This window comes from Eptesicus fuscus, chromosome 14, assembly GCF_027574615.1.
Source record: "Eptesicus fuscus isolate TK198812 chromosome 14, DD_ASM_mEF_20220401, whole genome shotgun sequence".
NCBI classification, from domain to species: Eukaryota; Metazoa; Chordata; class Mammalia; order Chiroptera; family Vespertilionidae; genus Eptesicus; species Eptesicus fuscus.
The window spans coordinates 38,867,186-38,879,600 of record NC_072486.1 but is presented as its reverse complement, the minus strand read 5'-3'; the positions used below and the strand labels follow the sequence as shown (position 1 = coordinate 38,879,600).

Genomic DNA, 12,415 nt, shown 5'->3' with positions numbered 1-12,415 from the left:
GAGTAGAAATGGGCAAGAAGTTAATAAAAATATCAGATCTGCAGATACCAATTTTATCCAATGACAGAACTAATAAGTGTTCTTAAATGATTTAATGGCTGAAGTGATGAGAATGGGACTTTAAAATGGAATTAAAATGAAATCTAAATTACTCATGATTTATAAGTAACAGAATAAAAAAATGACAAACTAACTTTAATTTACAATTCAAACATTCTTAACATATATAAAATAATTGATTACACTGACATTTGGAACACTGTTAAACAAATTTGTATTATCTTTAGATTATGGGGCCAAAAAATGATAATTCTGTTGGCTCCTTATCAAACTTGAGATTAGAACACAAGAAGTTGATTCTTATCACATTTAATACACTTAAATTTTCATCATCTAACTAAGAGTTGCCCATTTATATGCAATGATTTAGATCTGAGAGTGTATGGGTATTATTTTTATTACTAATATGACTTTTGTTAATATTCTATGACTTCTAACAGACAGCTTTCTTAACATACAAAAAAATATTTAAAACTGAAGCTTGATCTTATGAAGACACCCCACAGCCAGTGCCACCACACACTTTCTTTTTTTTTTTTTCATGCTGCTAAGATTTAAAGGAAAACCTCACCAGCATTAGTTTTTTTTAAGTATGTATATGTATTATCTATACAATAAATAATTTTAAAAGTAGTATCAGTGATCAATACAGCCAGAGGTAATTAGGAAAAATGTGTAAAGCTATTCACATTTCTAGGACTGAGAATTTGTTATACTAAAAGAACAAGTTTTCGAAGTGCATAATACCAAACCAAATTCCTATTTATTCTAATCATACAAAGTTAACTTTAAATCTTGCATTATATGTATTTAGTTGATTTTTAAGTCCAAGAATTAGAAAGCAGTAGTGCCAGAAAAAAATGTTTTTAATGATTTTTAAAATTTTAAATTGAGGTAAAAACACGTAACATAAAATGTAACATCTTAACCATTTTTATGTTTACAGTTCAGTAGTGGTAAGTATATTTACAGTGTTGTGCAACAGAACTCCAGAACTTTTTCATCTTGCAAAACTGAAACTCTATACTCATTGTATAGCTCCCCATTCTCCCTCTCCCCTTCTTTCATGTTTCTATGAATCTGACTCCTTTAGATATCTCATATAGTGAAATCATACAGTAGTTGCCTTTTCATGACTGGCTGAATTCACTGAGCATGTCTTCAAGGTTTATTCATGTTGTAACATATGACAGGACTTTCTTCCTTTTTAATTCCACTATATGTAGTATATACCACATTTCATTTACCCATTCGTCCATCAATAGACATATGGGTTGCTCCTACCTCTCGACTACAGTGAACAATGCTGCTATAAACATGGTTTGCAAATATCTATTCAAGATAAAAAAAATTTTAATCAATTTTAACCAATAATAGGACTGGTGAATATCCCAAACAAAATGTCTGCATTATGTCACCGATAAGCAGGGGGGAAAAGTGTCAAAACACCAAAATGTGACAATGGAGAAGAATAAAAGACTAAAACTGAAATTAAGCATGCCATATTTCTATTTATGTATGGACAATGACTACTCATCTTACACAGTAAAATGTAGCCTCCTTACCAGTAATTATTACAACATCATCTTTATGAGTTTCGGCCATCTCTTGTACATGGACTTCTGAGCTCACATTGACCTCTTTTCCTGATAACTGTAAATAAACTTGAAGAGAAGATGGGACCTTGACAAGAACAGAGCCTGTAATAAGTTTATAAGAAAGCTTGTTAATGCAAAGAAATCAAAAGTACTAGAGCCTATTACAAAAATTAATGAATGGGTAGCACTGCTCCTGGTACACTGTCTTCTTACTCATGGAGGTCGGGGGGTGTCAACGTTTTCTTACTCCCAAGGCATTAACAGTAACTTCTGTCAAAAGTATGAGTTACTAGAACAGTGTGAACTATTTCTTTTGCCAAAAGCTCTCATCACAGAAAAGTGAGTGGTTTATTACACATGAAGCTTGTAGAAAGGATTTATCATTAATTGAGTATTTACTAAGGTATAATGTAATTATACCTTCATCACATTATTTCTTTAAATCTCCATACCAACATTATGAGGTATTATTATAATCCTCATTTTACAGATGAGAACTAAAGTTCCCATTAGAGCCAGTGTTAGAATCCAGATCCAGTTCAGTGACAACAAAGCCCATGCTCTTAACCACTGTGGGATTTCACACACTGCTGCTATGCGACCTCATCGTATTACAAAACTTGTGACCGCAATGACCATTGTAACACAACTAGAACCTTGAGGTCTTATGCTTTCAGTTATACCGTGTAGGGGCCAGGGGGATAACAATAAAAAAAAGAGAATATTTGAATTTTAACTGTTTCTTTTCAATGGATTACAGTCTTTGGGTACCTAGGGCAAGACACTCAACTTTATTCCCATTATAATCTTGTAGTAATTCAAGCATCTAAAGGAAGAAATAAGAAAAAGTATTTTGTAGGCTAAGGAATCATTTTTGAAACAATGACGTGGGTTGCAGTGCAAACTCATCCACACAGTCCTCTTTCAGAACTTTTTCTTTCTCTGTTTCTCATATATCAAAAGAGAGGCCCCTGCCATAAAACATTAACCTCAGCTCTGTGAACAAGACAGTCAGAATGACATCCACTGTGAATATTTTAAAGATTCTTTCTAGAATGCATTTATTTATGGGTCATTGTTTGCCTCCTAGTTTGGTTAACATCAGCTTAAGTTTCCGTAAGTAATTTCATATCCTGTTAGCCTTCCTAACTAGAGCTGAAAGTTTGGGATAAGACTGATGAACTCTAATATATACTCCTGCAAAAAAGGGGGTAACAAAGCATATCACTAAAACTGGTTTATTTTATTTAAAAAACAAATTGCTTTTCAAAGTTTAAATGTAAACTACTGACAGGAGATTCCCCAGAACAACAAATATGAGAACTTTAGAAAAAAAAAACCCTGAAAATTTTCCAGATGAATGGAAAAGACATGTTTATCTATCAAACATACTTTAAAAAGAAAATAACAAACTTTAAAAACCTTCTGGGTACTTTGTGTCTCTAAATACATCAAATGTGATAATTTTTTTCTGTTCTTAAATGAATAAAGGGATCGTGAATCTGTGAGCTTTAAAAATGTTAAGCAATGCAAACAGCATTACCCCCATCTCGATACACCCTTTAAAAACAAAACCATCACTACCAATACTCCATGACTGTTTGCAAATGAAGAAATCTCATGACTTGAAAACTCCCAAATGTCCCCTCTTTAACACGATCTGGGGTTTTTTGTTTTTTTGTGGTTTTTTTTAGAAAGGAAAGTTGTTATATCTTCAACCTCTTTTCACTTCATTAACTGCTTCATGGTTATCAACATCAATACCGTTCTTTGAAAAATTCAAAAGTTAGTATTAAAACTAATACTAACAGCATCATTTATTGAAGGCATACTATATTGAGATTAGTGGTTTTGTCAAGGACAAATTTTAAGTATAAAAGTCAGTATTCAGATGCAGGCCTGACTCTCAAGCGTAAACTCAGCCTTTCTGAATGAATTAGTAAGTTCCCATGTTGATATTCATAGGGAGAGAGAAAACAAGCATTATAACATTCTTTTTCATATGACAAATGTTGAAAAACTAGGAGACTCAAGTGGCTCTTGAACCCTACAGCAAGACAGTGGTAGAGTTGGAAAGGATTCCAGATGTCTTTACTAACCATTAAGCAACAGAATCCCAATTAAGTTTCCATTACTCTGAAAAGTCACTGTTGCCAAATTAGTGAGAATTAAAGAGACCTAAAATAAGCTTCTGCCAGTAACATGGTTTCAGTCGGAGAAAACACAAAACTGTAATCCTAATCAACATTCTAAATAACACTGAAAATATTTCAAGTGGATGAAGATTAACAATGTTTTTACCTTTCTGCCCATCCATACACAACAGGAAAAAACTTTCGTGTAAGAGCTTTTACTCTGTTACTAGTTACATTAAATGCAGTCATTGTAGGTTTTCTTCTCCTTTTCAAATGCAATTATATGACTTTTATGGCACTCACAAAATACACTAAATAGCATTAATGAAGCTCTTAGAAATTTAGCTAGAACATGGTATGATTTAAAGGGGAAAAATTGATCTTGAGAAATCAAATCACACCTATCTGTCAGCAATAACTTCAGTTTCAGATCTCTGCAATTGTAGTTTTATTTTGACACTCTGACAAGTGAGCCTCATTGACAAAAAAAAAAGTATTAAACCAATGTGGGAAAGAAATTACCAACAGGAGGAACAACTGGTCTCTGTAAGGAAGTATTTTCCTTGTTATACACATAGCCCTGTTCTGGCCAATATACAAGAGCTTCTAGACTTTATTTTTAAAAGTTTTTTATACAGAGCTATGGTTCTTAACTTCCTGCACAGGCCACTTCAGCCCTATGGCCAAGTTACTCCAAGTACCCAAGCCACTTGCCAGCATGCATGTGTGCATGTTCATGTACAGTCTTCAGATGACTAAAAAGTGTACCACTTTTAATGAAAGACCTGGACGCTTAGAATAAGTTATTTGAAATAAGATTATAGAAGGAAAAACAAAATAAGCTTTTAATTAATTAATTCATTAATTTTAGAGAGAGAAAGGAATGGGGAGAGAGGGAGAGAGAAAGAGAGAGACTGGGGGAGGGGGAGAAAGAGAGAGAGAGAGAAATTGACTTGTTATTTCTCTTATTTATGCATTCACTAGTTGCTTCTTATATGTGCCCTGGCTGGAGATGGAATCTACAACCTGGGCCTATTAGAGCTACTAGGCCAGGGCCACATAGTAAGTCTTGATACTTCAAGAGACTAAGTCAATAATCACTTTAGAAGACCCTCCTGGTGATACCTTTATTTCAGGTTCACATTTTGAAAATAATTACTCTAGAGTGATGGCCTCAGAAGGTCCACGTACAGACTCATAGAAAAGCTTCCAAAGAGAGCATTTTCCAAAGAATATTATATTTCAGACATAAAGCTAAATTGAAAAACACTAACACTACAACTTTTTATAATAATAGTGAATCACTATATTATAACATTTTTGTTGGAACTACAAAGGGAAAGTCAAGTCTTCATAGCCATCTGTCCCCAATGTTTCTAAGATCATTGGTCTACAGAGTAGTATTCCAGTCTTTAAATCAATTTCTATCAGAAGATATGTTCTTGAAATCATTATGTCAGTACCATAGATAAGATAAATTGACCATCTGTTTCCTGAATGTTATGTAAAATCTTCCTTACACCACATGTCAAAATAAAATATTCCATTTGGCTAACCTTTATGGGATTTCAATTCCACCTTCCCCAGTTGGCTGACATAAACATCTAAGGCACCCTGATGAGTTGAGGCTTTTAGACATCCAGAGGATGAATCTAGGAGGAAGGAAAAAAGCTATAAGCATAATAATTCTTATTTGAATAACTGGAATTATAAACTTGAAATAAAAAGTTCTGCTTCAGTATTAGGATAATGAGCTAAGAATCTTGCAAGGTTTTATAAAATGTTCTTATAACTATGCCATCTTCTGCTTTAAAATGAAAGTAGGAACAGAAATCTAGAATTATATGCCCAGACAATAAAAAAATCCCTATGTCTACAGTAACCTGCATAACTTATCTCTAAACATCTAAGGCACCCTGTCTAAACATGTTACTGTAAAACCTAATGTGTAGGAAGGACAGTACACAAGCAATGAATCCTTGACAGCCAAGATCATTAAACATCATTGATATATTTAGTTTATTATCAACTTTCAATCTTTACTAAAGAATTGTATCTCGTGTACAGTCAACATATAAGTAGTAGCAAAGTTAACAAAAATTAAAACCTCATATTTTCTCCTCTTATCAAATTTGCTAGTACTAGAAAGTGCTGGTCAGAGTAAAAGATTACTCTATATAAGGTTTTGTTGCATTTCTGAGAGAGACAGAAACGGGGGGTGGGGAATCACTTGAAGAGTGAGTGAAGCTCGTTTATGTCTAAATATTTTTTTTTTCAAGTTTCTGGAATTGAACAGATACCTTAAGTCAGGGAAAGAAAATCATAATTAAGATGGTCCTAATTTGACACACAAATTTCTTTATGTCATCAATGACTTCCATTTTCAATCAGGCAACATATCAAGTTCAAGACAGTCAGAGATAAAGAAGTAAGAGCATGATGTTGAAGAGTCGGTGCTAAGTAGCTTCTCCTTCTTTCTCCTCTCCATGGCAACTGAACCTTTAATTGAATATTCTGACTGCCCTGATAAAGCCAAAGCATATTTTTTTAGAGAGGCCTCTTAAAAGTATATTTTATCTGGAGCTTTTATGACTTCAAAGTGGAAACAAAGTAAGTAGGGAGTGTGATGAAACTAATGCCAAAGATGATACTATTATACTTTTTATAAAATATGGAGAAAAAAACATTTGTATACTTATAAAGGAAGCAACATTTTTCTTTAAATTTTAGATGACTCAAAGACAACAACTGGGGAATAAACTCTTTAAAATCTGACTCTAAGATAATTTATAATAATTTACCTCTAATCTATACTGGAAAATGGCCTTTATTAGAACAAACTTATTCAATTTTTAAAATCTAAGTATAGTTGGCATACAATATTATATTAGTTTCAGATGTACAATATAGTGATTCAACATTTATTTAATTTTTTAAGTGTCAAAAGATATTAAAATACTGGGAAATTAAGCCACGAAAGATAAATAATATAGGATAGCTGGATAAAGATGAGTGTTTCTCTCCTGAGGTACCAACAGAAACTCCTTTTCAAGCCCCTTACTGCATCCTAAAAGAAGCCAAGTAAAAATATATAACGATAAAAAATGTGGACTACACAATGTGTGCATTATCCCAAGATGAGCAAAATAAGATATTTGAAATATTAGTTTGATTTCTTGCTTTCTCTAGGGGGGAAATATACAAAATTTTTACGTGGTTTATAAATAATACTTTTCACTTCTCTCCTCCTCCCCATGCAAATGGGAAATAAACACAGATAAATAATTATATCATAAGCCACTAAGTAATTACACTTTCATGTTATCAGTGTTGAGTTCTGATAATGTCCCATCCCTTGGAGGCTATCAAATTTTTTTTTAATTCAATATATACTTTCAAAAGAGAAATCAAAGGTCAATTGAAAAAGCTATGTAGCAAAAACATACACTAACTTCTTTTCTATAATACAAGTGATTGGAACTAAAAATTAACGATCAGGAGTCAAATTAAGGCTTCATTCACAGAATTTCTTATTTTTGGGCTTTCATGTAATAGAGAAATGCTATAGCTCTTGGAGGAGACCGTAAGGGAAATAAGCTTTAGAGGGTGAAAGAAGTGAACAGAAATTGTTAGTCCAGACAGTGTTGTAATAAGTAGACTCTATAGTTTTGTATCATCACAATTTGGGACAAAGGTCTTATTGGTCTGACGGAGACCACTGAATTTTCCTGAAAAATACACACACAACAGGAAAAAACTGATGCCAACTACCAGCTAACACTGTATGCAGCCAGAGAAATAGATATTTGTAATATGTGCCTTGCTAATAGCAGAGAATAACAAATAAGTTTAAAAGGCTAAAATTCCAAACTTTGCTATTTTCCTTCAGATAAAGGAGAATTCTCTAAAAATTGGTCAAACATCTTCAGAAAGTTCTGAATTTTTATAATTCTACCTCCAGTTTCAACATGTAAATACTAAGAAACAGCAATACCAAAGATATTTCTTAATTTTTGCAACTTGATTCTTATACTTCCAAACCTGCACTAATTATAAGAGTAAGGAACAAATTTTATATATAGGACTAAATATATAAACCTTAATTTGACTCTTAATAATTTTTCATTGCAGTCATTTATATTATAGTAAAGGATTTGCAAAGGCAGAATTTTAAGGTCCCTTCAAGTAAAGTTTTCTAAATTAATGTCCTACTCAGGTATTTTGTATTTGGGGAGGAGCATAGAGAAGGCTGGGGTTATGAAAAACACACAAGGCAACCCCTCCCCCAAATGAAGATGTTCTTTTTTTAAAGATATAATTACCAGCAATGCTTTCCAAAAGAGACCACATAGTGCAGAGAAAGTAAAGTGAGGTGAGCAACTCTATTAATACCCCTATCCCACCATTACAAGATCTATTATGAAGCTCTGCTCTTCCTTTTTAAAATAGAACACGACCTGGCATTCCAGAAGAAAGTTATTATTTGTAAAATTATGAGTTCAGTCCTGGCCAGGTAGCTCAGTTGGTTAGAGCGTTGTCCTGATACACCAAGGTCCCAGGTTCAAGAAACAACCAATGAATGCATAAGTAAGTGGAACAACAAATCAATGTTTCTCTCTCTAAAATCAATGTTAAAAAATGATTTCAAGGAAAATCAGGGTGTTATAATAAAATCTTTTATAGTACTTCAGCTTCTGAGAGAACCCTGTATTATGGAAATTAGGAAGAACAGGGTTTGGGGAGGTAGATTAGAATGCACATACAAAATCCAAATGACTGATGAGATTACTTGAGAAGCTGATCAATTATATTATCTAAACTAGAAATAAAGAACCATTTCTTAATGAAGAAATCCTGGAGAGGACACAATCTATTTTCCTGAAATCAGACAGAATAATACCTAATTAATCTCATCTCTTAATATTCCAATTGGATAATATTATATAACCTTTTCTCAACACCCATTCCAATATTTTGAAGCTCTTGCTATTCTAACATATTTCCCTCTCAGGTTCCCACAAATCACTTTTTGTTCCTTTGTAACTGTTTTGCTTCCATTCATCTCAATTTCTCAAAATCCAAGTTACTCAGTAGACTTTATCTTTTTAATCCTCACCAGAGAATATGTTTTCATTTATTTTTAGAAAGAGAGGAAGGGAGGGACAGAGGGACAGGTGGGAGTTGGGGGCGGGTGAGAGAAAGAGAGGAATATGGATTGGTTGCCTTCCATATAAGCATGCCTACCAGGGATTGAACCTGTAACCTAGGTATGTTCCCTGACCAGGAATCAAACCTGCAACCCCTTTGGTGTATGGGATGACATTCCAACCAACTCAGCCACCCAGCCAGAGCCTCAGTAGGCTTTAATTAGGTTGTCATGAGTTATAAAAGCTGCCTTCAACTTTCTGAAGTAAATTTTTCAAGGAAAATACAAATCAACCAATCAAGGATTTCAAATAAACATTATCCACTTGTCACATTTGGTATTAAGACATAAAACACCCCACGCACCCCCTCCCCCCCCCTCCAAAAAAAAAAAAAAAAAAAAGAGAAGACATAAAACTCAAAATTTCTCCAGAATCACACCAACAAACAGTTTTAGGCTCTAAAGAGGGCGACCAAACTAAAGCCACCTCTTGTTTTGATTAACAGTTTTATTGGAACACAAACACATCCATTTACTTGTGTACTATCAATGGCTGCCTCTGTTAAAATGATAAGAGTTTTATAGTACAGATAGGCTATGTGGCCAGAAAGCCAAAAATATTTACTATGTGGTCCTTACACACAAAGTGTGCCAATACCTAGAGCAAACCATTTTGTTTAGAGGAAATGAGCTTTTCTGCCAAAAAACCCAAAAAATATAAAATTTGATTCCATTTAAGACAGAGATTTACCAATTTACAACCAGCTCTTTTTCTAAGGGCCAAGTAATATACACTTAGTTATAAAATTATTGCTTGTAGAAATGAAAAAACTTGTCTCAAGGCAGTTCTAACTTCTCATTGTCCCTGACTGCTTACCATTAAAAAAATAAACAGGCAAGGCACAGACTGAGAGAAAATACAGGAATACAATGTCTGATAAATGATTTGTTCCCATGATATATAAAGAACTCCTACAGCTCCATAATAAAGACAAATAAATGGGCAAAAGATATGAACAAAATTTCACAAAGGAAGGTATACTAATGAATAATAAGCGCATAAAAAAGTACTGACCACCATCAGTTCATATCTTTTGCCCCACGAAGATCCCAGTTTCCCATCCCAAACCCCCTACCCTCTAGGGACTAAAAAACAACCACCACTCAGAGAGCTCAGAGTGTGCCTTCACCTTATAGGCAAGCAGATGATACTTGGATAGAGAAAGTTTTATATAAACTATCTTGACATCTGAACTTTTTCTTCCAGCAGGCACAGCATCACATGCAGTGATTTAGTGATTTGGTCTAATATACTATTAACTACTACTAGTTTTGGCCTATGATTAGGACAATAACAATAATAAAAATGGCTATTATTTATTAAACTAGAGGCCCATACACAAAATTCATGCAAGGGGCTCGGCCCTCGCAGCCCTGGCTTCGTCGGGAAGGTCGTCCAGAAGGTCGTTCAGCTGTCCGGTCCAATTAGCATATTACGCTTTTATTATTATAGATTTTTCCCATGTCAGACACTGTGTTAAACTACTACACACACACACACACACACACACACACACACACACACACACACAAATTATGTTTAATCCTTACAACAACCCTATATAATAGGTACTATTATTTCTACTTATTCAGATGTGGAAACTGAGGCACAGAGAATTTAGGTAATTTGCCCATGTATAGAAAGCGGTGAAATCAGAATTCTAACCCTATTCTGATTGGTGCCAAACCAATAATTATACAATATTTATAGGATAATAAACCAATAAATTTCCGGAAATAATTTCAGTATTCATACATTGGGTCTGCCTATATTTAACTTGCACACCAGGATCCTATCAAGTCATCAGCTAAACTGTAGACTTTATTTACCCTAAGAAAATACCACAAATACAGTCATTTTAAAAAGCATGTAAAATTTACCAATTAGCATCTTAGCACATACCTACTGTGATGTTACCCATCTTGCTTTGTAATGTTATATTACCTGTAAAAGAGAGAAAAAGAAAGAATTTCATATATTAGGACTAATCTAGAAAGGAACTGTGTATACTAAAACATGGCTGGATACCCACAATGTTATTTAATAACAGTTTTTGTCATTGGCAATTTTTCTCAGTATCACACAATAATCAGAGATTTAGTTGCAACTCTGAAATAAAAAGTTTTAGGCATCTATACACACTCTTCCTCCACTCCATTTTAAGTTTTTTAGCATAACTACAAAATATACTACCATACATTCTGGTAAACATAAAAGAAACAAAAATCCATAAATGAAAAAATTAATTAGGTGAAAGAAGGTGAAGGGATTAGCCAAAGAACATACATGCATAATCTACAGACACAGAACACAGTTTGGTGCTGGACAGAGGGAAGGGGAGGAGGGCAGAGAGAAATGGGATATCAATAATAATGTAAACAATAAAAAAGAAAATATTACTTAAATACACTGACTATGCATTTTCAACCTAAATATCACTGTATTTATCAGACCACACAAAGTCAAGTTTTGAACCAAATAATGCTAAAATAATCTATGAGAAAAAAATAACAATTATTTTTCAGGCCAGTATGCCATGCTTATATGTTAAAATGGTTTCTGTGCCAAGAGTTAAAGAGGTTTGGGGAAGGAATAATGAATCCATTGAACTATGACTAACAAAGAAAAAAGCTTCAAAGGTTTCCATCTTTAAATGAAATTATATTTTCCAGGACAGGTATAGGATATTGCAACCATTCTTCCCAGTCCCCCTCCTCCAATACCAAAAATAGTAGGCTATTTCTTCATGTGTATGTTTGTATTATAATTACTTTGGAACCATACTACCCATATTTACTATACTGAAGGTATAAACAATATTACCTCTTCTACCATGATTCAAAAACAACACTTAAAAGAATATTATTACCTTAAAATTAATCTAGGGTAAGTAAATTCATTTATTTCATTTCAAGGGCACATAACTAATTTTCCCAATAGTCAGATGTGCTTTGATAACAAAAATCTCTTAAAAGTCTTATTTTCCATCATAATTCATGGGAGTATATGAACAACAGTTACATTTGTGTGGGAACAAAAGGTGGTTTGTGTGAAGTTAAGCTCATAAAATTATTTTCAAGTCTCAGTAGGTTATAAGGTTGTAAAGAAACTGTTAAATGTGTAATGTAAATATTATTTCACTGGTGTGTTCTAGATACTCTTCTAATTTCAAATCCAGGAAATATAGATTCGCCATCACATGCAAATAGTGGCCAAAGATCATACAGCTGCTTAGATGGCTTACAATAATCCCTGCCTCTCAAGTCCTTGTATAATTTCCTCCCCTCATGTGTAAACTGGACCTAATGATTTGTTACTGACAAAGAAAATAGGGCAAAAATGATGGGATGTTACTTCCAAGATTAGGTTACAAAAAGATTCTGGTTTCTCTCTTGCTAGCCATCTTTTGCTGTGA

At 33.5% G+C, this 12,415-nt stretch overlaps 1 protein-coding gene across 2 annotated transcripts in view; it reads right to left on the bottom strand.

The window, feature by feature from the left end:
* Nucleotides 1-12,415, bottom strand: part of FAM185A (family with sequence similarity 185 member A) — a 55,117-nt gene that overhangs the window by 13,829 nt on the left and 28,873 nt on the right. Inside the window, exons 5-7 of one of the 2 annotated variants that reach the window (XM_008151317.3) lie at nt 10,903-10,944; nt 5,350-5,445; nt 1,626-1,760 (exon numbers count right to left, since the gene is read on the bottom strand). In XM_008151317.3, the coding sequence (XP_008149539.2) occupies nt 1,626-1,760; nt 5,350-5,445; nt 10,903-10,944 (273 nt within the window). The remainder of the gene's footprint in view (nt 1-1,625; nt 1,761-5,349; nt 5,446-10,902; nt 10,945-12,415) is intronic. The other variant, XM_054726387.1, reaches the window with a different exon arrangement.